Source organism: Bombus impatiens, unplaced genomic scaffold, assembly GCF_000188095.3.
Source record: "Bombus impatiens unplaced genomic scaffold, BIMP_2.2 scf_0214, whole genome shotgun sequence".
Classification (NCBI taxonomy): Eukaryota; Metazoa; Arthropoda; class Insecta; order Hymenoptera; family Apidae; genus Bombus; species Bombus impatiens.
Window position 1 is genome coordinate 156,902 of NT_176633.1, and position 27,674 is coordinate 184,575.

Genomic DNA, 27,674 nt, shown 5'->3' on the forward strand with positions numbered 1-27,674 from the left:
TTTTACTTATTTGAATACTCTAAACAAAATAAGAAACGAATGAAACAACATGATATAATATTTAAGAATAATGGCTTCATATCTCAGAGCTTGTCTTATTTTACTTTTATGCTGATCGTTGAAACATTACATTTAACATAACAATATCGAGAGTAAAAATTACTAAATTATGTCTAGGCACGTATGCTATGCGTTAAGAATACAGAGAACATTAGTTAGAATAAGAATACATCACATTGGAAAGTTCCGAGAGTATGTGCAAAATGCGTATTTTTACGGAACTTGGTATCGAGGATATGATATTTCCGTAGTTTTTCCTTTATTTAACGCAACACATTAAAATGATGCAATAAACAAAATTCTGCTAGAACGTGGTATTTCGTTTAGACTAAATACGAATATTGAATAATCATAATTATGCAAAAATATGGAAAAGGTTTTTCCAATTCGAAAAGAATGACATTCGGTGTAATCAGAAGAAATTTCAATAATTTATTAATAACTAACGGTAAAATTTCATCTTGAATTTTTTCGTAACAGAAAAGTTCCTTTGCCGCTCTCAGAATAAAATTTTACAAATAGGACGTAAAAATTATGTGCTCATAAAAGTTTATCAAATTTTTAACTACTGGAAAGAATTATTTTTGCACGTGCAGATACAAAATGTTAGATCTTAATTCTGCTACCCTTATCGCTTATTATAAGCAATTATTTCGATCAATCTGTTTTGAACAGCTGTTAAATTGGTTCTGAAACTGTTTAAATCCTTCGCTTAAACTTATTTTCCACCGCCAGGATGAAATTAGTATCAGCCAAGTAATAGACGTATTAGAAGTTGCTGAATTATAAATTGTTCGATTCTGATAAAATATGTTTCCTTTTAACGGGAAGTTTCATTTTTATTTATAACGTGTACATTTTTCCTTTTATCAGCTACACCAATTATGTTTCTTTTTTAAGTTCGAGCAACTTAGTTTTTGTTTTCCTTGATTCATTTCCGCGATAAATCAAGCTTAGATATAAGATTAATATAAATTTCTCTTACATATCGGTAATATTTATCTATTACTTTTACAGGTTACGTAGAAAGTAGACAGTACCAATAAGAATACGTATCTTACAAGAAGATCTCTTTATTTATCTTCTGTACTTACATATAAAAACGTTTCTGAGAAAACTGTGTGTAAGAACTAAGTAAAAGTTACTACTTTCGTTATGTTATTTTGATTGCAATATCGTTTAGTTATTTTCCAATACTTACCATCAAACTTAAATTAAGAAATTAATAAATTTCAACAAATACGTTCCACAATATTCCTCGGCCTCAATTATTTATTTTCTAAAGTCATCGTACGATGAAATTAAAGTTCGGATTTTATATTCTTCCAATAATTCACATTAACGTTCCAAAAATGTAATCATAGAAAATAGTTGCAAAGTGATTTTATTCAATAAGTAACAACTACAGATCCAGTTTCTAAATATTATTCCTTTATCATTTACTCCAACATTTTTCAAATATTAAAATTCCTTTTTCCTTCTCACAAAAGGGGGAAAAAAATAAAGAAAAAATCAGTTTATACGCATATCAATCAAATAATTGCTTCGACCAATATATAACATAGAAATCGCGTTTTCCCCACAGGACGTATTAAAGTATTCAAAAAATTTATAGAGAAATTTAAGAAAAATGTGAAGATAATATATTTCGAGAGAATTAGCATCCTACTAAATAAAATATACACCGTTTCTTCTAATAATTCATTGATGAATTGAATTTCTTCAAATATTTTTCACGTCCCTGACACGAGTATTCAGTTTCTCGAAATTAAATTCAGTCTTACAAGTTTTATAGAAGCCAGAATAGATGACAGCGTAACTATGTTACATCCGGTCAATGGAATTGAATTTTTTGCCTATTTTCCTTATCTTACTAAAATAGGAAATCTTTGTAATTACCCAATTCCGCACATTTTAATTTCCTTTGCTAATTATAAGCTATATCAAATTTGACATTTCATTTGATTATATCTTTTTCCGTTCCCCTAAACACATGACAGTGTGAATCGATTGTCGAACACGCTATGAACTTCCGAATAGCTCGATACTAACACCGAATTTCAAGATCTTTTTCATCAAACTGAGAATTACGCTTTGCGTTTTACTTTCAATGATCGAAGATTTGATACTAAATGCGTAGATGCTGTAATCAAGAATAACGGAATCTTCAGTACTCAAAGACCTATCGAAATGTTCTACTAAGCGAACGATATTTTCTCATTTAATATTGGCAAATATGGACGCACAGTGGCTACAAAAAATCTTTACACCATTTTATCCATTATAACATGTACGTACTTAGTTGGATCCAAACATATTTAAATTTCAAATAACTTGATAGTACTTTTATGACTATAAAAATTTGATTCTATGTATGGAAATGAAACGTAGAATACGTAGAAACGTAGAAACGTAGAATAAAGACGCTTCGTTGAAACGTAAGAGTATGTGCCAATACCTTTTATAGTCACTGTACGTCAGAAAAATAAAGAAATGTCATTACCTGTACCTATGTCATTGAATTTGAATAAATACCATCACCTAAATTTTAAATCCTCATACTGGAATGGAATAATAATAAGGTAAAAGTGACTTTACAAGGACAAACCGAGTGTAATTCGACACAACCCAACGTATTGAAAAACTTATATGATTTAGCAGCGAAGAAGATATAGCAATTACAACTAATTAAGGAAATACTGCATTTACATCCTACTACTTTCTTTGAGATATACAGTGACAACGAGACGTACTTGCAGCCTTACTTTCCAATGAAGTGTTTCTTTATCAGGTTCTACATTTCACTTCCACGGTTTCAAATCTTTATAGCCACATAAAGGTACTATTGCATAATACGAAATTTAACAAACTGAGGCCTAATTACTTAATACGTAAATGCTACAATAAATAAAATAGTATGCAAATATCTTTTTATAATTATCGCGGAATAATAATTATGTCTCTATACTCGGATACGGAGGTTCTATCGCATATCACCGCGTAGTTTACAAAACAACCATCATCTTAGAAGGTGAGGAAATACAAAAGAAAAGAACGACTCTCGCTTTCTAATGGAGAACTATCGAATGGCAATCGGTATCGTTTTATATAGAACGTTGGTATCGTGAGAGAATCGTAACGATGTTCGTTTAAGGGCCACGTTTTCGATGCGTAACGAACACGATGCTCGGCATTTACGAGCTACCAGAAACGATAATGGCCTGGTACCAGCCAGGTAGATACGAGGTTATTTTCTTTGCTGGATACGAGACACGAGTACGCGCACGAATACCGGTGATTCAGTGTCAGTGGGTCAACGGAAACTGGAGAAATCTTTCTCCTCGACTACGCACGTGCCTCTCTTTCAAGAATCTCACATTTTGTGAGGATACGGCGTGGACATCCCTCGTCGTTCGAAGAATCAATGTCAGACAAGACCTACAGACGAATATCTATCTGTTCGATGGTTCATGCATCTCTGAACGCGTCTAGATAAATCCACTTTTCTCTTTCACTCTCTTTCTCTCTCTCTTTCACACACACAAATACACACCTTGTTCCACTCGTTTTCTTCTGCTTTCATTTTCCTGCTTCTTCCCCCTTTCTTTTTTTTTGGACTTGATCTTATTGGACGATTCAGCCGTACTTGTTACTTTCACGTTCCCTGGAACGATGAGAAGTGAACGTGCCTGCTGACCAATCGCCAATTTTAGAGTCGTATGTTTGACTTAGAAAGGGGATATTCAGAAGCGACCAGAGTTGCAGTTTAGTTTTCTTCGTGGTTTCGTTAGAAAGCTACGATATGATTTTTAATTGCTCTTCCTGTTCGGTGTAAATGATATAAATTCGACTAAAATAATTAGAGAGGCGATATATGGTCGAGATGCTTCGCGATCTACATGTTTTTAACGAGCTTCCGCCTTCTGTCTTTTTTCACGTACGTTATAAGTCGTCAAGAAATCCATTGAATCAAAGTATCGAGAAATTTTGTTCGTTCGTTGATAGTGATTTTTTCGAATAAAATATTTACTATGCGTAAGTAGTTTCCTCGACGTATCGGGTATTTAATCAAAATCATTTCCACGTGATTCTATATGCCTCTTTTAAAAACAGTTTAGCTTAAATATTCTAAAAATATCGTAAAAGTCGTTGCTTATGTCGGAATTCGAAAATTCTCCAAATGCTCTCTTTAAAGTTCCCCTATTTGAAAATAATATATCAATTAACATCTTAGCAATAATTTGTTACGAATTATTATCAAAAGTACAAAAAATATAAAATGATCAGATTTCTGTTTCTTTAATGAAACGTTTCTTCGAAATAAGAAATCTTTCATCGAAAATCTATATTATAAAAATAAGTCTATTTTACAAACAGATAGGTTAAATTCAGCTATTATTAGTAAAAATCCGAATATGAAAGAGCTGTTTAAATTTTCAAAGATCTATGTTTCAATCTTCACCCTTGAATAATTAATTAATATATGACTGTTCCAAAGCCTTTGCTGTTTCAAAAAAATTATTTAATATCACCACCTTGAATCGTATACCGAATATTTAGAAACGCGTTTAACTAATTAATTTGTTTGTCTTTTCCTAATCAGAAATTTCCTTGGTCATAGATCCAAGATCAAAGAAGGTAATCCTGATTGTAATTAAATTGCAATTCAATTTGTTCTTCAATGTCAATTTCTTCGAAAATAAAAAACTCGATATTCCCTCTCCCTTAACTAATTACTCAAAATTATTAATACGATACAAAAGAAACTATAGCGCAATATAAATAATACGTACTCTATATCATACAAAACTTTATAGCATACTTTATAGCATTTAATATAGATTAGCATAAACTAAACTTTGATTGAACAAAAAATTCCTTAGCCTATTCGCCAAATACTACAAATCAGTAAATTCTCAAACGACTTTCCTTCACTGACTCGATTAAACATTTAGGCATCTAACGGTGCTAATGAATGCCGGGAATGAATCAAAGCGTTAAGAAATTCTGTTGGAAGAGGCGTGATTTGTGCGCGAAAAACGTCGGTTGCACTATGGTTTTGTGCTAGTTTCATTGTCTCAACATTCGCCTTGCACAATATAAGGCCGCGCGACCTTGTTGCTTCTTTCCCTGGCCGGTTCGTAAGAGAGAAGGTGAGCTTCGATGCTGAAAACGTGCTCGGAGGAAAAAGAAGGGCGGCCTGGTGAATGAGCATAGCCGAGCGAGGGTCGACCGTTTCCCCGGGCTATCAACGAGGAATAAAATCGACGCTGTCAAGGAGGAAGTGTCCGCGGGTGAAAGTGCTACTGGGACGTTCGTCGAGAGCGGTCCGACACGTTTGCCCACGAGGAAAACGGCTCCGTGTCGGATGACACGGACACGTCTTTCCACGTTGCAATCGAAGGTCACCATGACCACGATAATCCAGTCGAATTCCAATTTCGACAGCATATCGGTGAAATTCGCCAGATCTAGTCTATTGTTGGGTGGATGCACGTGAAACCTTGTTTGCGCAAGTGATTAATCTTATTGTAGTAGATTTATAGAAATTATTGACCATGTTGGTATTTCAAAATTCATCGAGCGCTACTGTGGAGTTTCTTCCTTTCGAAACAGTTCATTAGTCTCTCACGTTTATATACGTGGATATACGACTTATTTTTTTGTTATTAAATTTAATATTAAACATTTTAATAGCAAGATCATTGAAAGAGATTATTAGTATCATCATTCAGCACTTAATATAAGCTTGCTAAAATAAAATTTTCTGATGTTTCTCCAAAGCGTCATGTATCGCAATTAATGTATATTTAATCAAAGTAATTTCCGTGTGAGTCAAGCATCGAACAGTGGTAAAATAAATAGTTTACTTTTGTCATCAATCATAGATTATTTTATTTTCATTATTTGTCGATAGCATTTTCTTGCGTTTCAGTTGATTTTTCAATGAAAAGTTGTCGGTCATATACTTTTACGCCTAAGGTTGAACTAACGTTTACACGATCTTTCGTAAATATTAAATTTATGTCTCCAATCAGTTTAGTTATATTTACTTCAAATTAATTTCTATATAAAAAATTACACAAATTCCCTAATATCGTTATAACATCGCTAACGACCGCTATTACAATGGAAGCTCTAATATTTAATATTTCTACTGATACTTCAACAATTTTTATATGTTTGATACTTGCGTTGTTAATCTCTTTAGTATTCGATGCATATTTCATAAATATCTTTCTTTATTGTAGTTAATAATACCTAATGTATAGATGATAGAACAAAATCTAGTTCGTGGTATTACCTTGTTAAATTTAAGAAGTGGAGAAATTTAACGCACACCTCGACGTCTAATTAAACAATCTTGCAATTTAAGAATCGAGTAATAATTATTATCGTAATCTTCTTCAAAAATCTTCAAGGCCTCCAAACTCTTGAAAAAAGATGTCTCTTTGATTTTAAATGATACTTTCCTGTTAAATGATACATTGCCTCTCTTGTTAACTAACTAGTCCGCGCAACCTCTTAATTAAATTTAACTATGCAGGATAAATAGGTGGATAATTTAAGTAGAGAGATTACGATCTTAATTATTTTTAAAAAATTTATCTTTAATCTAAATGTATGTAGCACACGTAATCTCGTATGGCGTATCATCGTATAGCTTCTACCAGAATATCTGTAGGTATTTAAATTATGATGCTATATATTTCTCTGAACTTTTAGGTGATCTTACAAACATTCTGGACAAGCAAATAAAAGTGAAAGTGATGAGATCAAAAATTCAGCATATTCGTTAATTTTTATGTAACCGACTGTCACCTGCGACTTTTTAAGTACTGTTTTACGATTCCCAAGGATATCAATTTTTATTGTGCAACAAGATAAACGGGTAAAATTATTTACTAAACATTTAAAAAACGAAGAAAACAAAATACCTTTACCAAATACCAAATATCAAGATACCAAAAAATCTGTTCTTTTTGATATTCTAACCGTTTTCCCACTATATTCTGTTCCAGTGCAAAACGCAAAAGAAGAAGAAAAGAAGAAGAAAAAGAAGCAGAAGAAGAAAAAGAAGAGGAAAATACAAAATATGTTCAAACATGCCTTCAAGAATCTTTATGTCGAGAAATAAAAACAACATTTTTTAAAATAAACGTATTATATATACATATTTTATTATTACGTTGATTTGAAAAAATTATGTTATATATTTCTTTTTATTCTCATTCATTATAATATATACCAATATTTTATAGAATATAATACTGTCATTTGAAAATAAATTATTAAGCATGGAAGCAAGTTATTGATACTCTTTGATTCTCAATGTTTGATCTGTAAACAACAATATGACATATGTGATTCCAATTTTTAATGGCATACGTACCTTGAGAGTTAAAAATAAATTGTATCCGTAATTCGTAATTCATTCAAATAAAATGCAAATGAATTCAAATTACGAATATACGTAGCTACAATTAATACATTATCGTTACGTTCAAACAATCAGCACAGATTACTCATTGGGTTTCTCTTTGCACGTAATAATTCCACGTTTCGATATCAACGATCAAAAGTATCGAGCAAACTAGTCCCGTTGAACAATAGATCGGATTATCGACCTATACAATCAGATAGTTTCAGTACGTGCAATTTTTTAATCTCGGCCAATTGTGTATTACATTTAAGCTCTGTACATAGCGGCGACATTTAAACGGAATAAATTATCAGCCACGTAATAGCAAAAAGGTATACATTGAGAAAGAAAAAGAAAAGTGTGTCTTACTGTTTGTTTAACATTAAATACCTTTGAAATAAAACGACGTTTAGTATAAGCCTACTAACGACGTTTAGTACAATCCTAAGTATAGAAGGAAATGATTGCATAAAAGAATTAAGGAATTCTATAAGAAGGAAATGAGATATCGTTTCTTAGCGTTTTAAAAAAATGAGAAGAGCAAATATCGAAAATTTACAGGCAAATTTTATAAGTTTTGCACGAAGTAAAATATCATTTTTTTTAAGTATAGTAATTTGACATCTTTAGGTTTTTTAAATGTAATTTATATAGTTTACTTACAGTTTTATAGTTTACTTCTTATTTTTAAGAACTGAAGAAAACAAAATTCGAAGTATGAGAAAAGCAAATCGTTTTATAAATTCGGTACGAATTAAGATATTATAATTTCTTAAAAATACAGTAATTTCATATGTTGTACGTATTAAGTTGTGTATTTATTGTTCATTACTTGGAAAATATAAAAGAATCGAATTTACGTAATATAATAACTAAATTTTTTTTTAAATATTATGCAAATTTATTGGAAAATATTTAATCGTGAAAATATCCTGCAACGCATTTAAAAAATTTTGCATGAAGGTAGATATTATATTTTTCTAGAATTACCATAATTTGATATCCTGCATTTACAAATCTGTGCGTTTATTTGTTGTTATTTCGAAAAAATAAACCTGTACATTTTATAAATGCGAACATACCAAATTTCTATATTTCTAATAAACTACATTTTTTCACACCTCACATTTTATAGTGAGTTACACAATCAAATTACGATTTCAAAAATCACGATTTCGCAGTTTCAAATTAAATCCACATTTATATGTTAAATATTGAAAATGTTTCTTCATATACAATTGAAGAATTATCAAGTAAGAACTATATTATATCAAAAATATTTATATATAGCATAGAAAAATATTTTTAGAGAAATTTTGTAATTTCTATTTTAAGAAACTTTTCTTTTGACTGGCGGTGAGTCTATCGTAATATTGACAAAACAGAGTACCGAAGAAAAAAAATCGAAATTGTCATGAAGATGCGAAGAAGAAAGAGAAAGATTGTCGTTAAAAGTCGCTCTCCTTGACTTCATCATCTTTGACATCGTTATCCTCGTTACGCACGCTTCTTACCGTAATCACACAAGATACAGGTGTGACAATAATTTACGTAACTTTCCTCGCGCTTCTTCGCGGCATAATTCACCGGAGTCATTGGTCTTTAAAATTAATTGCTTTCTGATCGCTGAAACTTAGATCATCGTAGTATGGATATTAACTATCATATACCGTAATATACTGCTTGGTTATATAGAAAGTTATATTGCTCGCGTATCTAAATATTTTAAGTTTGATATTTCATTTTCTTATTATCGCGCTATTATATTTTATTACTTTATTATTTTGTTTGTACCAAGTAATTTATGTCTGATATTTATTAATCGCAGATTTTTAGATCAGAGTCAGGAAGTGTAATTTATTATGAGTGTTTTGTTCTCACGAGTAAATGAAATCCTGGTTACAGAAGGTTAAGTTCGAGGTAATAACCAGTTAATCATATCCAATGTATAAAGTATATTAAGGTAAAATATAATTGCAACATATAATAATAGATTAATTATAAATCAATGTAATTCAGTCAGTTGATTAAGTTGTTTAATATGTTAATTCGATAACTGGAAAATGACATAAATTAATCTCGACTTTTAAGTATATTTTTAAATTTTGTGTTGTATGAATTTCAAATTGGCAACATATATACATATATACAAATATATATAGATATACATACGTCTATTTCTTATTTCTGACAGTTTCCAACACGAACGATACCGAAGTTTTTAAATATTTTCTTTCGTTGTATGTGAATATCACAGAATAGACTTGTTTAAACGATAACAGAAGTAACTTATTATCTCTGCATTAATGTAACTGCAATCACATAATTTACATTTGTGTTCATCGTTGTATAATATTCAGTTATCATCCTAACGTACTTGTCAATCTACGTCTTCCGTTTCTTGTTTCTATCCTTTTTAACGGACAATTTTTGATCTCTTATCTTCAATTCCACGCCTTCTTCTTGTTTCGCTCTACTATTTATTCAACAAGTACAATACTATTGAAATTTATACTTAATTTCTTGTTTGAGTCTGAATAAGAATATATTAGCCTCGAAAGAGGACTACTTCTAGGTGTATGTGTGCATAATTACACTGTTCCACAAGTAACATGCGAGTTACTTTCTCTCTCGAAACTACGAGCTACGAAGTATTTACTCTCTTCCCATTGATATACTTCAACACGCGCTCTTCGAAAGCAAGGGATTGCAACGCATAAAAAAAGGTAGTTACACATCCAACAGCGGAGAATAGCGAATCGCGTATATAATTGTGATCCATTTAATAGTATCAGAGTAAACTCTGCTTTCTCTCTAACGAAACACATTGGTACGCTTCGATTTTCAAATTAATGTGATTATTTTAATGAAATCCGGATGTCCGTATACAAGAACCGTGGAGGATTAGAAATTGGTAGAAACGTTGGCACAATTGAATATTTACGGAATAGCGTGGTTAAGTTTCTCCGGAAGTCGAAATTGGAGGAAATTGTCTATTGTATACAAATGGATGGATACAAATTCTACGATTTCGGAAATAGAAAATCTTGATCGATTAATTTGTCGACATAGTGTAGTATAGTAAATGAAGTGTTTATAGTTGAGTTTATAGTGTTTATAGTTTATAGTTAAGTGTTTAAATAGTTGAGAATGTTTAAAGAGATATTTTGAAGAAATATGTACATTGAGTTGTCAATGTTACATAAGTATTAATTTAGAATATTATTTTGGTAAACGATTGTTATACTCTTAGATGAATTCGTATTTGTACTGGTGCAGAAGCAATTTTTCCAATTTATTAATGCCAAATATGTTCTGGTTGTATTTAGTCTAACAAAAAAAACAATTCGAATAAATAAAACAAAATATGTATAAATCTGAAAGATGAATAAATATATCGAAGTATCACATTTTTTAGCTTATAGATTTTTTATTCATCCTGCTGTAATTTGAATTCTATTTTTCAAACACCAATAAACTTCTTAAATTTGGGGAAAAATATGAGTCGTTGTTAATATATGTGATTTCTTGTTTTAATTCATAAATAACATTTCATTTGTTGGGACGTGATCAGAGTAAAATTAAGGAATTTAAATTTAAAATAAAGCTTCCCTTACGATAGCTCGAAACTTTGTTAAACACCAAAAAGAGTTTGAAATATAATTTCAGGGATTAAGTCTAAATTCAAAGAACACTGTAAATAATCGTAACGTTTTATCACGGATGTCTGTTCGCGGTGACAATATCTTTTCATGGCAGTGACCTATCACGATTTATGATAAAAAATGTTTTGTTGCGAATCGAGAACTATACGATAGATCGAAATTGTTATAAAGCGTGAGAATCAGTTACAATTTCGTAACAATTAATTAATTATCGATGATTGTGTATGCACTGCCTAACGAAAATATTTGTAACGCTTATCATAGAAAAATGTTATCCACGCGTATATCGTGTATGTTTTGAAACAAAAATTTTGAAGTTTCATTAGCATGGTAATGAAACACGACTGTCATGATTACATTGATAAAATTTGAAACCAATTTATATAGAAAATTTATGTAGAAGTTACGAGATATTTGTCAAAAAATTAATGAAAAATTATTTAACAAAACACGAGCCCGCAATATAAATTGTAGGTAATCTTAAGTATACAAGAAATATTAAAGGTGATTCCACTGAATGTTGACGGTTACTAACAATATGATAATTGATTGGTTAAATACTTTTATCATATCTCCAAAATGTACACACGCGTTAAATGTGTTGTAATTCCTATATATGTATATTTTCAGAGTTATTTCAAGTTTTACTAATATAGTCATAATAGTCGAATCCTATTACAGCGCTAATGGAATTTTAAAATGTTTCCTATAACACACACGATATAATTATAAAAAGTGCTTACAAGTACGAATACTTTTATGAGTCACTATACAAATACCTTGGGAATAATATTCAATGATAGTCACTCTGTGTATACAACTATAGTATACACTATACGCTATACACTATATTAGCAAGCGCATTAAAAAGAAAAAGATAAAATTATTTCTGACACAAAATGAAAATTCGGCTATATAGACCTCATAAATACCTTATAGTTCAAAATTCAAAATTTTCATCCTATCATAAGGTTAAAAAGAATGTGCTACTTTCAGTGATTTCATTTTTTCGCTATAGCAATGTCGGCTCGCAGCTATCGTGCAATATGATTATGCAGGTCGTTAACATTAAAGTACGATAAGATATTGAAAGAAAAAAACAAGTATGAGAAGAACTTCAGTGCGGAGATTTAACTGTCACGAATAACGGGCATAACAAAATTTTAGTATACGATGAGGAAGAAAGTGATATATTCTATTGATTCAAAATGATACTCGAGGTTCGTTATGATAATGGAAAAATGTATCTGACGAATGCATCTAAAATATATCCAGATTTTCTTAGTTTTACTGTACGTATTGTACGTGAATGTGTAAACTGCCAGGTATCACAGATAGTAGAAGGAAACAAAAAGATTGTACAGAAAAAATGACGTAATGTCATTTTTTTTCACGCACTGACAGCACTGACCTTTTGCCTTATGATCTAATTTGTTACTTAGAAATGCATCATGATAATTATGAATCATTCATATTTGTTAATATGTGCGTTATCTCAAACAAAAACTTGTTTCATCTCCGTGCACGTGTCGACGAAAATATCCTCCTCAATAATCTGTTCAAAAAAAATGACGAACACATTTAATTAATTCAAGGAAAGTTTGAATAAAGTTTTTATTTAAACAAGTCGTATCTGCTAGTCACACGTATTGCTCTTTTTTATTATTTTTTTTAAGAACAATAATATTTTTTAAAGCAATGCTCTGTTGCGAAACATCAATCTTCGTCCTACTATTTGCATCTAATTTCGTCTATGCAGATTAAAATTTAAGTTTTTAATTAGAAACATATTACATGCTAATTTTCGTTGAAAGGAAGCCTTTCGCATGATAAATGTTAATGTAATGTAAATTTTATTTCACATGAAGTCATTTCCTAATCACATGAAATACAGATGAAAAGATAACTATGTCATACAGGGACAAGAAAAATATTATGTTCGCTTCGTATGTCTTCACTTTCAATATTACCGATATTTTTACAATTTAGGTTTTGACGACACACTCTGATATAGTACCAGGATAGATAATCGTGATAATGTTCATACAAATTGATGGTTAACGCTACAACAGTCTGTAACGTGTACCTGCATATTCTATGTATGGATGATTAAAATTAAAAAGATATGCCGACAAAAAGTATATTTAATATGTTATTATTGTTTTATAATATGATATTATTTCCGATAATTACGAAGTCAAGAATTTGGAGTTCTTATTACTTTAATAGATTTGATAGTTCTAGTCTTAAGACTCTGAGTGTGTATCTATGCCAGTACTTTCATGTTCGTATTTCATTCGCTTCTGACGTGTCTCGTTTGCTTTCTGCATCACGCAATGCTATGCAGGTTTCAATTTGAGACATGACAGTTTCAACCCGCAACAAAGATGTTGTGTCTTTACGACTGTGTGAGAGAAGCATGTATTATGTAGAACAAATCACATTTATTCCTTCTGCCATCTATTATCTCATTTCTACCACGTTATACAAGGCATCCAGAGAAAAACGTATCTGCTTATCTCAGACGAAACACGAGCGTCTATCTATATATTTTACGTGAAATTATTCAAATTTCCAAAAATGCGTCATTGTAAGTTGCATACGATTCCTAAGAAATATTAATCAATTTAATGGAATTAATTAATGTCATTAAAGTCGGTTATTTTGATCAACTACACGGAAATTAAGCTGATCGAAGTTAATTGTTTTGTTCTTGAAGAATTACTAACTATGCATCCTAGCATTAAAATTGTGGAATCTTCACTTAATAGGATAGAACATTTTTGCCCCTAAATAGTTCATATATTCATTTATGATAGCTAGTGTTGAGAAACTGATTTGTAATAAAAATACTTTATAACAGTGGACTTTGTTAGTATCGGTTTTACGTGGCTCTCAACACAATGATACAGATACAGTCAAACGATATTCAAGCGAACGGTCCAAATTTATAAACGCACAAGGAGCGTGAGAACTTCCTCTCGCGATTTCGAGCTATTTGGTCAAAGACATCGAATCGACGTTGGAGAAACACGAAGTGTTGTCAAATTTATAGGAACATGATCGCGTACGGATTATTTCGCCGATCCGAATCGATCGATATAGTTTTCATCGACAACGGTACACTAACCATAGTTCATCCACGCTAGATTTTACCGACAACAATGATCGACGATATAAACGTTTTAAGGAAGGATCGTCGTAGGTATTTGAAAAGATATTCCATAATAATAAATTGTTAATTAACAATTAATTGTAATAATAGTTGAATCGTTATAAAATAAAAATACGAAAATGGTTTATTAAAAAAGTTATTTAGAATGTAAAACTTTAAAGCATTCTATACATAGCCGAGGTTGGTCGGGACAATTTGTTCAATAAGTTGTTGTTTTCTTCAAATTCTTTCGTGCCTTTGTTCGGTCCATTCAACGTCTTTTATTTGCATAACGTAGTTTGCACGCGCGTCTAATGCTTCTTCCGGAATAGTTTTTCCGAACGGCGATATTATGCCGACTCCGTCGAAGACAAGGATTTTTTGTATTTTCAGACAACCCTAATAATTTGGCAACTAATAATCGTCTAAATATTCTAATATTTCTATTTTTCCTTGTTGCAATTCTGTAAACCGTCAAAGCGTTTACAACAGAAATTCCCAGAAAGAATCGAATGCCAAGTTTTCTGTACCATTTGATTCCTTTTCTAACCGTGGTGGCATAAGAAACCATTTGGTCGGAATAATCTATACCACACTTTCCTTCGTTATATTCGACAACAGCTAGTGGTTTTAACGTTGCGAACAAACGAAACGAAAGATCATTCTTGAGACCACCGCTTGAGCGATTCGCATTACTAAAATATCGATGGGAGCACCTAGCAGAGAACGCTTGGTACTGCTGTACGCGTGGCCTGACGGAGATTTCTTTGAAAACACGCGTGCCAGTCAACGTGTTAATAAGACATACTGTGTTTTATGGATAGCAGCGAGTGGTAAAGTCGTCAGCGTTGCTCGCTCGCCAGGAGAATTATAATCTAAATTAATACAAATTCAGAGGGAGGCCGTGATTTTCGACGAAAACGTCTTCTTTTCGTACGCTCGCGCGGCAAATTGATATTCGTTTCGACTAGATTTTTTCGAGCGAGCGGAGCGAACGAGCATCGCCTACGTATGTACGTTAAATCAATGCTGCACGTGTTATACGGGCGAAAATGGAACGCAAACTGATACAATACTAGAAACTAAATGCGTACTTTGGCCGAGCTCGCTGTAACCAGTTGGTTAAACTCTATGTCGGTCACTGTTGTTGTCGGTCAAAGCTGATGTCGGTGAAGTCTAGTATCGGTGAAGTTTAGCGTCGATGAATTGTCGGTGAAAACAGTGTCGGTCAAATGATACGGACCTAACGTGATTACTTGGCTACGCTGTTGTCGCGACTAACGAAATACGCGCTATTCTGTGAAATGATTAACGAGCTACATATCACGGAAAGCTACTTTCCGCAGGCATGTAATCTAACCGTGACCGCGCCAGTGTTCATTGACTCGTCAGTTCCGTTCGACAAGCTGTAATTTTTTCGTTTTGCCGTTGAGTCGTTTGAAAATTTCCTGTCGCGGTCGCCGGTGAAACTGAGGACGTGCGCCTCTGCAACAGAGACAACGCGAAGGACGTTGCACTCCCGTAAGGATACCTGTGTTTACAACCGTAGTGGATTTACGGTAGAACGAACACGTGCATTATTAGATTACTAATCGTCGTAACGTTCGTCATCTGGGACGATAACCGTAACACAGACTCGCGGAATACACTTGATAACGTTCAATTTCTTAAAATTGCACTCATATATTCAGATATGTATCTCGTATACGTATAGTTCGAAGAGAACCACCAGGCTTAAAATATAGGATAGGCTTCTATCTTATGTGCATTTCTTTAATCTTTCTAACTCTTTTGTCAAGTATCGTTTACATTAACATTGCGATATTTATAGGCACGAACTTTTCGTAAAATTGCGTTTTCTATGGCGTTAAAATGGCACGAGTCAAGTTGAAAATTGTCGTAAATTGCAGTAGAACGATCAAGATTAAAATATGAAAGGAGACTGTGCATTTGAATTAGTTCACCTCACAGAAAGATTTTTATCTAAAAATTCTGAATATACGACTCTACTTTGTCGAATGTCGTTTAAATTACCATTGTGACGTACGATTGTTTCCTAAACTTGCATTCACGCAGCTCTACAATAGAACGATCAGGTTCGTAGAAGAGGTCATGGGTTTCGACTATTTTAAGAAGTTTTATATATCAAGATTTCAAAGGAAGAATTTCATTAAGATCTTTCTAATCGTTTTGTCCAATTATAATGTACGAACTTCGCCTAAAATTACATCCTTATAGTGTTAGGTTCAAAGTAAAGGACGGGCCACGAGAATTTTGATTATATTAGAAAATCTTTTACCCTAAAATTCTGTGGTATCGTTTGGACCAATTTATTACTTTAAGATTTTTTAGAACACATTTGAGTAATTTTCTAAACCGTGTCTAAACCATATGATGGATTTCTGCCGAAAAAGTGCTCGTGCGATGATGGGGGATGATTTCGCACTTGGCAAAAGAGGTGAAGTATTCGAACAGTGTATGTAATTTATGTCTGATTGTCCTTAATAAAGTTTAAGATAGTGTTAAAATAAAACTTCATTACGAATGCAATCTGTCGTTGTTGCATTTGAACCATAATCTGTACGACGACTGTGGCTCAATATCATAATACAAGTAGTTAATACTATTACATGCGAATAAGGTCACGGATTTTCATATTAAAATCATGGCATGAAATTGGGCAGTTTGCTTTATGGTAGTTCCCCTGAAGAAAGCATTTAAAAAGGACTGAATGTGCAAAGTATTATCATCGAAGGAATGAAAAGTTGCCGTAGGAAACAATACGGATGGCGATAAGAATGAGACAAATATTATAAATAAGAAATAATCTTTTAAGATATTAAGCAAATAATATAACAAAGTATGTAATCTCTTTAGAAGGAATAACAGAAAAACTAGTTTCTAATAAAAGATTCTCGACTGAAGCAAAAAATAATTTTAGCATTTTGCTGGTGCATTTTATTTTATTATGATGTTCGAAAACAATTCGGGATCATAAACTCGTATGTACTACTTTTTATTAGCCTGTAATTAAGAAGAAATTAAGAACTTTATTTTTTTTGTATAATATTTTATGTAGTACATAGAGCTTATAGCGCGGAAAGAGAATAGTTTGTAAATAAATCTGACAATAATATACTTGTACAGATGTATCTGTTTCTTGAAACTTACAATTTAAAAAGAATTGGACTTTCCCTATAATAAATTATTATTAGGAAAATTTTGATAATGTATACGATACACAACTTAGTTAGATCCATTATTTGAATGATAAATTTCAATTAATACTAATGAGTGAGTTAAATTTTCAGTAACAATCGTATAAACAAAATTATTTGGGATTACTGAGAATTAATTTCAATTATAATAACAACGATTTGTTCTTGAAGTCAGTCAAAATAAATAAGTTGATCGCGTCACCTGAAAAATACCGTAACATTCCTAGAGTATGTCAATCGAGGAATTTGAAGAATCTCATTTAAAACTAATTCCTTTCACTTCAATACATCTTGTATATTCCGCACTTCATAAAGAATGATTAATACAAAACAACGGATTTATGAGCAAGTAAAAACTGCATAAAACGCTTCCTATTACACATCATAGCTAACTTTGGTGCTGCAGTATTGAAGAAGCAATGCAAAAATTAAAACACTGCGTAATTACCGTTTCTTTATAGTCTTATATGGTAATAAGGATTATACTATAATGTGCTACAGAGTAATTTTAGTTACGTTTGGTCGCTCTTTCTTTTAGTCGCTCTTAAATTTCAAGAACAAATGCACACAAATTTGTTACTATTTTGAGCTTTTCTTTTATTTCCACGCGTGCACGCGGTTTTATAATGTCATATGTATCTTTTTACTCTTAATTTCTAATTTTATTCTCTGACATGTTTGCTTTCGCGCCACGTTTCGCGCCAAACGTTTCGCGCCATGCGCCAAATTAAACTGCCTATCGAAACTAGAAGATAAAAATAGAAATTAATATATCGTTATTTAATTTTCTTTACTTATGTTTGTATTATTAATCCTATCTCAATAAATTTTTGTGTACCCTTACTTTTAGTTCACGACATATAATTTTAATTTACATTCTACATTTTACGCACTAATTGTCATTAGTGGCCGTTAAAATTAAGTAATTTAATTCAAAATTAATTTTAGAGTATTATGCTTTGTAATAATAATGGTAACTATTGTGGTGATCTATGATAATACACAGATTAAAAATACTTTTGGAGGTACTTTAACCATAACTCCATTTTTATAAAAATACCTATATTACAGCGATACAATATATACAATCAATTTCCTTTCATTATTTTTTAGGAAACTTAAATTTAATCGCTGTTCTTAACATTTTTCGGTAGAAGGCACGTGATAAGTAAAATGAGATTCGGAACTTCTGCACGAGAATGGCAAAGATTTCACTGTACGTGCACGCATGATTTCTATAAATCTTTACTTTTACGCTTACTTTCTATCAATGGAAAACTCTTGCAGATATGTTATTTATATAATATATCGTTCGCGTTAAACGAGCTAGAAACACGTATCAAAATGGAGGGGAAGATAGTATATTTTTACATTATGCGTGTGAAAGCGTGCTTCTCTTATGTCCACGATGCCTGTAGAAATACCTACTTAAGACTATTAACAGTATGTGTGCCTCTGAGACGTTCCAAATAACTGAACTAATCAAACAAAAAGCTTAAAATACTATTACTAATGGAAATATTTCACTTTCATGAATTAATATTTGACTAAGAAACACTTGGTGTTATTTTAATTCTGTTTGTGCGTTTTAAAAAGTACTTAATTCAAGTACTTGATTTAATAATTAATATTTGTTTCGTTTTTAATATTAATTAGTAATATTTAGTCTGTGTAACACTAGTTTATAAGTAATTACTATTTAGTAATTAGTTAGTACTAATTTTATTGGTTCATTTTCGTTTTCCTCTTTTTACTTGTTAGATAAGGTAAACTATTTCGAGTAATAGTTTTTCAGTAAACTCACTAGTTCCTGCCATTCTATTTATATTACCTCCAAGCACTGGTTTGTGACTTTAGTTTTTCCTGTTTGTCACATTCTAAACGATTTCGTATATGCATGTCTTCAGTCTATATTTTCCAAAATGAGCCAACAATTTGGAGTAAAAGATTTCGATTCCTACGCCTCAGATTTTTGCACAGTAGCGTATATGGATTATTAAAAAAAGAAAACGCGATGTTTAATCTACACTGAAATGAAATACCAGAAATAACAATTACCATAGTGATGATAATAAAGGTAACGATGTATGAAATAATGAGCTTCTATATTTTACATAATGCATACTAAACGTTGCGAAACACAATCGTTCAAGCTTGGAACATAATTAGAGACATCCAGTGGAGTTCGTTGTAGCGCTTAAATCATATACCTTATAAAAATTTCGATACACTTTCAAAATTAATATTTAACGCTTCTTCGATAAAATTACAAATGATTCAAGCTAGAACGTACAAATTGTTACCGAATTATAGAAATGAAAAATTACATAAGAAATAATTATTCTGTCGTGAAAGTTTTCGTAGTTTTGGCAAGCTGGTTTTGCTGAAAGCTATATAGGAATATTCAAATTTTTATATAAAATCTTATGTATCCAGATTTCATTAAATATTGATTTAAATTTTTACGATTCGTAAACTTTTACCGATAACTTTTACTGTTATAATACATTCACTTCGCTATAATGTTTTACAAATTTCATGGCATTTTTCTATAATTATTACGTATGGCTTATTTAATATCACACTTGTCAGTATCCAACAAAACTGCGTGAAGGTTGCTAATTACATTTAATTGTCTACGATCAATGGCTCGTGTCTAAAATATAACAACGTAATTATATTTACAAAACACATTTATTTAAATATGTAAATTATTACAAAATATTAGTATATTTCAATTATAGAACGTTTATTTTTTATCTTCATAATTATTCGTATTTTTTACCATAGTGTATCATACAGATTATGTCCTTCAAAGTGAGAGATCAATATCTTCTCAATAAGGAAGCAATGAATAGGATACCGTAATTGAAAGGATTAAAGGTTGTCGGCTACGGTAAGATGACAAAAAACTATGCAACACATTAATTCGATCCATTTAATGAAAAATTGTATGCTTTAATGTACACTGTACACTATCATTTCGCTATAAATCACGAGTCTAATACTATCGACTATGTAATTGCGTAATTCGATCATGAAAAGGAAAATGATTCTCGATATAAATAAGTAGAATAGCTAACCGAAAAAGTGTTTATTAATTTTTGAGTTACAGGAAAATTTCTGTAATGCTTATAAAATGGAATCTATGTTACTAATCACGAAATGAATTCCTTACAGAAAAATATAAACTAGTATCACTAGTATAAGGACATTTCAATTCTAACAAAAATGAAACAAAGCTCTAAAAATAAATTGTTTCGCGTATTGATGCTAAACTTCGTTATTATAATATTATAAAATAATATAAAATAATAAAAAAGCATCTGTTAGAATTATAAAAAGTCTAAAGTAAATTGTGTATGACAAATATAAATTCAAATTCTTGAAGTTTCATAAAAAAGAAGCTGTGAAATACATGCCTTACGCTATTTAAACAATTTATAATTATTTGAACAATTTCGTTCTCTAAATTAATAAAATATTTATTGCTAAATCAAACTCATTAAACATATTCGGTAATTTAGTGAATTTTAACTGCTTTCGTTAATAGGCATACTTTTCTTACTCACCGTGTTCTCCACGGCTGATTCTGGAATTTTTCTTCGTATATTCGTATAATTTATCTCTCGGAAACTCTCGTGATTTAAGTCGCAGTAATTCTCAGTAATAAGAGAATCCTCTTTATTCAATTAAATCGTCACTACTTTTACGATCCATAGAATATATTTTTACGTAAATGCATGTAGCTATAAACACATCGAAATTCACTTTATCGAATAGTTCTCTATCGTAAATAGTTTCACACCAATTAATCTAAATATTCGATAAGAATACTGTTAAATACAATTATTTACTTGAATAATGTTACAAAATTCAGCGAAGTAAACGTTTCTTCAGTACGTACACGTGTAAATATCACAAAAGTGCACTTGTTTCTAAATGATCAACTAGATCTTAAAGTCTAGTAGCTTGCGTTTCTGAAATAAGCAATTTTTTTAAATATATACGCGATGTTCCGTAACTGGTGGTACAAGGGATACAGGATGATCCCTACGAGGAAAAATAAGTTAGAAATATGGAATAAAGTTTTTTCATAAAATGCTTTCTTTTAGAGAAAAATAAATTTGAGATCGTATCGTATGCCTGACCAGTTCTTAACATTTAAGCGTTCAAACTTTATTTTCTAGAAAATTGACAGTTTAAATGGACAAAATTTATTCTCACATTCTTGATTTATTTTCGTATATGTAATAATCTCCAGCTGACTCTTTAGTCATGCTTAGTCTGCACTTAGACAAGTTTAAGTATACTTAATAACTTTTCAAACTTGATCTTCCAAAAAACGAAGCGTCATATAAAAAAATTCCATATTTTTCATTTATTTTTTTCACATAGGATCACGCTGTACCCAATTATACCATCACAGACAAGCGTGTACAATTTAAAATCTTTTCATTTACATATTAAAAGTATTAATAATTATAATTATTATAAAATAATAATTATGCCTTGATCATCATCCTAAAATTTAAAAATTTTTTTATCGTTTCAAATAATATAATTAAAAGTATGTCAAAAAATTACCATAGAGAATAAGATGACTGCGAGTAAAATCCAAAGTATTTTTAAATTAATATTGAAATATTAATGTTCATCGTTAATTACTTTAATGTAATTTAATTTAAACTTTATTTTACATTGAGTACTTTTCAAAATTTAATCACACATATGAGAAAAATATTCTACATGAAATTCTTTAAACGTATAAATAATCCGTAAAGTAATTTTTATGGTGACCTAACTTAAACAATTTTTTCGAGCATATTTCAAACGTTACATATATGTAACAAAAATATCATCTTTATTTTTTAGCAATTCGTTATTTAGAGTCGCAAATTTGGCAAGGAAAGCTATTGTACATGAATTATTATATCGTTTTGTATAAAATAAAAGCCTAGGTACTATAAGATCAAATATAAAATTCACCTGTTGCGAGAATTCGTTCGAGTCTGACCTATAGCGACTCATACTACTTGCACTGGAAGCTCTACATACTTCAATGCGCAGAACTTTACGACAATCGATCGCTCCTACCATTTATGGAAGATTTTATCAACGCACTATAAAATTTGCAACTTACGTTATATCTTAAACAATAGCTTCATAATAACGGTTAACTACTAAGAATATAAAGAAGGATTACGTAGCGTGTATAGGCGATTAAACGGTTCAATTACAACGATCGATCAATGATAATCACGAGGAAAATCGATTCATGACTCCTTCGACATTTATCGTCAGATAGTTTACTGGAAATTTAACAAGACAACAGCTCATTTGAAATGACGCGTTTTCGTTTCTATCGTCTTTTGTTGAATCAAGTGAAAAGTGTTCATGTCGTTAAAACTTACTCTTCCTTTAGCAAATACATCGTAATTACGTTTGTGTGATGCAAATCTATTGTTGGGAAAATTTTGTAACTAACACTTGTCAATCCTTAAGGATTACGTACAATGAGTTACTTATAATTTTAATAATTATGAACGTAATTCCTATTTTATTATTTGGCTTATGTCCTTTGATTTTCAATTAAAAAATTAAGTAAATGTGGCAGTAATATACAGATTCGAGGTAGTAAAGTAAGTTAAAAATTAATATTTGGTATAATTAGTATTCTATTTTCTACTATGAATATATTTACATTGTTAAGATATTCTACAAAATGTTAAGTACATCTGTCTGTCGTTTTCACACTTTTTTAGATCGTTTATAGAAATATTAATTTTTAACTACTCTAACGTTATTTATTTTATTTCAGCGACACTATTCATACCCGATAAGAAATCACGAATATAGTATCGTAAAACGCGAACTTAGTTCATAGAAATCAATGTTCTTTAGTTCAAGAAAAATACACTTCAGTGTACGATCGTTTACTCAATAAACGTTATGCATAAGTTAAGTAAGAACATATGATTCACGCTGCCATATAGATGCATCGTCTGAACGGTTTCTCCACACTAATTACAACGTTACGATATTTTCTCCTTATTTACGTTTCTACTCTTCATTCTATTTTAATAACTCACGTTTGAAAATGTGAAATATTTCCTGATATACTTTAATAAAATAAAAATCCGAACAAATACGTTAGAGTAGGATTCGGAAAAATAGTTTGTGCATAAGTGGAGTTCACATATAATGGAAATTCACTGATTCACCCCTCCGCCTATGATTTTCTTTTCATATAGTAGGAATTCACGATCAGATAAATGGAACCAGGAATTCATTTAATCGCATTAAATAAAATTTTGCTTTTAAAAACAGAACTTAGATATCATCTTTTCAACACTGATTATACGTATATTTAAGACCACTATTCGTATTATATATTAATTTTTCACTAAAAGATGTATTTTCAATTTTTTCACTTATAGGATTACAACGAATATCTTGCTACTTTTATGTACATTTTCAAGATTGATTTCAAATCTTATCGATATAATTAGGATAGTCGTGTCTCGGTACAGTGTTAGTGGAATTTTACAAGGTTTCGTATTACGAACATTATATATCCGTAAAAATTTGTTGCGATAATATATGTTCGAATACTTTGATGAACGTATATAGTTACGATTATCATAAAAGAAATAAAACTATTACGAATCTACTTGCTTTTAATTTTGGAATTGAAATACGTCTTAAAAATAATCAGGTATCCGGATACTTCTAAATTTAGCGTAAGCCACAGTTTCTCTTGATAGAGCCAGTTTGACAACCGAAACTGTTCCGTTATGCGGGTCGTATCATTCCGGTAATCACCAATATAACACAACAATTGCTACACATCGTCGTATCATTACAATAAAATGATTCCCCTTTACCCAGCAAACGACTCATCTTTATCAGCAACGTTCTATCTGTGCTACTAAACAGCAGGAGGGTCAAGAAGCGTGATTCGTGACTCGAAAATTTGAAAAACGTATCCGTCGACTTTCACTGTTGAACGTCCACTTCCTGTCCCGTCGACGAATTTACGATCGATTCTGATTCCCTGCACGCGCTCGCAGCGAGCACACACAATCGACAGAAATGACTCGCGATGCTTGGTATCCGCAACGGTACAACATACGGGATTACCATGAGAAATCTGACATTTCTATATCGCGTACACACTGAACGCCCACGCGTTACTTAACTCGTTACGTTGATACACGTCAGATCTTAGGCAACCGAGCACAATTAAAGATACACGCAACGAGCCTCCGTCGAGGATTCACCGTGCATCAGCCTTCGAAGCCGAGACCCTATTCCAGTCAGACTTCGGTCAGTTCGACTGTGTCTCTCCTTATTAGACTCGAACACGTACACACACTGGTGTTGTGCAAAAGTCAGCCTGTATGTGTTTGCCGGTCTTCTGATCACGACGAAATATTTTTGGTGGACTGTTTTTTAGGCCATGGATTATGTAAATGAATTTTTAGATAGTTTTTGCCTCGCGTTAGTCGTTTCGTGTTTAAATCTCCGTTTAAGTCTGTGATACTGGGATTACCGGAATCAAAATTAGCAATTCGGCATTTTTCAGGCAACTTTTGCAGATTCATAGTGACTTATTTTTTGGCATTCTTTCGAACGATTCTTTATAAAATATGTGGATATTTGTTTTTCCTTCTACATTATATTCTTCCATGTTCCTTTCATCTTAACTTTTTCGACATAAGTTTTATATTTCTTGGTTAAAAATCCATAGCACTTGTATGAAATTGCATAGAATATTCAAAATACTTATAGAATTGTATTAGAAACTATTTCTGAGCAAAGATCTTTATCTTTCGTATTTACGGTATGAAATTACAGATATAAAATCCGGCTACAGAAAGCTACAGAGGTAGAGCTAGAAGGGATAAATAACGCAATAATGCACAATACGTATAAAATTGTCTAAAATGAGTCAGGAACGGAAAGAAAGTTAAAAATGTGAAAAATGGGAATCAGCTGTTTGAAGTACTGAGGAGAAAATGATAGAAAATGCTGAACAAGTTTATTAAAAAGTTATTCGGCAACTTTCTCAGAAGAACAGCCGCTTCTGAGAAGGCAAAAGGAGGTCATATAAAATATTGATTTATTTATAAATATATTTTGAGCTAATTCGTGGACAAAATGCTTTGTTTAAAGTAACAAGTCAATCTCAGAAATATCATTGAGTGTTGTTAAATTCAGTCATAAAATAAGAAAACACTTTCTCTTGGTAAATGTGATATTACATTTGCATGATATTTCATAAATAATTTGATTGCAAATTATATCTGTTAGAGAATACTCCAGCTTTTCAATTGGGAATAATAAAAATAGGAATCTCAAAAATATTCTTGGACATTAATCGTTTTGTTTTGCTATTTTTGAACTGTAAATATTTATGTAAAAAGCTGTAAATATAAATTTATAAATAAAAATACTAGAATAAATGAATACGCATTCTCTAAAGTAATATTTCATGATTTTCTTTCTTTTTTATTATTATTATTAAATATTTCTATTATCTTCATTATATATTTCTATTTCTGTTGTTCCAAATTTTGTAATAATCTAAAGTTGTTAGATACATCCCTGCTAAAATATTTAACCCTTAATTACTTCTTTTGAAAGCGAATATATGTCATTTCAATATTGGTCAGAAAAAGATACAAAGTAAGTGCCAAAATGCTAAATCTTCTATATGAGCCACTTTCGTAATTCTCCACGTATTCTACGTGGAACAAACATCGCGAATCAACCCTTCGTCTCGCAATTTCTTTAAGCAACATATTTCCTTAGTGGCTGTCAGAATACATATAAAAAAGACTCACTGAAATCCCTGACAGAGGATAGGTACGGTAGTATTATCATACTATTAAGATAGCGGGTTTTTGAAAGTAAAAGCCTATTGCACAAGTGTAACGTGTAATGTATGATAGCTTACTGAATGCAATGTTTAAAATTATCTATACAAAGTTCAATATATAATTTCGATCGAAATAAAATAACAATTTAGACTAAAAATTGTTGGCAGTCATTATATACTTTGATATCTTATTGCATAAAGAGCATTAAAATGTTATATGCAATCTATATTCGACAATTGTCAGTCCTTTAAATTTACCTACTAAAATTCATGTTTCTAACAATTTATTTTCGTCGTATTCGGACCATTGTCTGCATCATTATGAGCGGCTTGCGAGGTATTCTAAGGGATTAAGTCTTCGGATCGCTATATTGATCATACTACTGAATTCTTTCAAAAGAAGGCAATTAATTTCGTCGAAATCAATTGTTTCCCAAGACAATAAGTCAAAAATTCAAAAACTCTCACAGCGATATTTGCAAAATACGCGTTTCAACGATAACAAAAAGAAAATGCCTTGCCAGTTACTAATTCCTTCCAAACCCATTGACTCTAGCTCCTAGTTGACCTTATAACCATACTCTATAGCATCCAACAAGACCAGAGTAGTTACTCCGAAGGAACAAGTGAAGAATCCTTACCTGAACGAATCGAATCTGCCCATGTTCAATTGAGCACGGTGCACGGTACCCTGATAAGATTTCTTTGTCTCGATACTGTCGAAGTGATCACAATTTTCCCAGAGAGGTCACGCGTGTCCACAGGCCTGATTTAGCTTTTTACCCAAAGACCGGCAAAGAGACGAACGTACCGATGTAACGACTAAGCGAAAAACACTTTCTTCTTCTCAGGCTTTAGCACCAGTCGTGCTTCGTGCACGACATCGAACCACGCGACGGTCCGGCGGATACTGAGCTCTCAGGGCCTGCGATAGCCTCTTCACACGGACGAGTGAAAGCGAGAGGTGCCGCGAGAGGCACCAGCGAAGACCGACGAGTCACGAGTTCGAACAGGAAAGAGGAAGACGGAGGATCGTGTAGTCGAGCGAGAAAGCGAGTTACTTCAGTCACGTGAAAAGAAGGAAAACCTTACGAGCTAGCAGGTGGAGGATAAGAGAAGCAGTCAAGAGGATAGACGTTCTCTGTGGAAGCGCGAGGACGATGGTCCTCCTGGTTACGTACATACATCCAACGAGGAGGACTGATTGAAGCGAGCAAGAAAGCACGACGCTGCAATTACGCTCCGAGAGGGAAGAAGAACGTACTTACAG

At 31.7% G+C, this 27,674-nt stretch overlaps 1 protein-coding gene across 1 annotated transcript in view; it reads right to left on the reverse strand.

The window, feature by feature from the left end:
• LOC100740410 overlaps positions 1–27,357 on the reverse strand; it is a 74,968-nt gene extending 47,611 nt beyond the window's left edge. Inside the window, exon 1 of the mRNA XM_012383329.3 lies at positions 27,046–27,357. Coding sequence (XP_012238752.1) covers positions 27,046–27,068 — 23 coding nt within the window. The 5' untranslated portion in view covers positions 27,069–27,357. The remainder of the gene's footprint in view (positions 1–27,045) is intronic.
• Between the last annotated feature and the right edge of the window lie 317 nt (positions 27,358–27,674).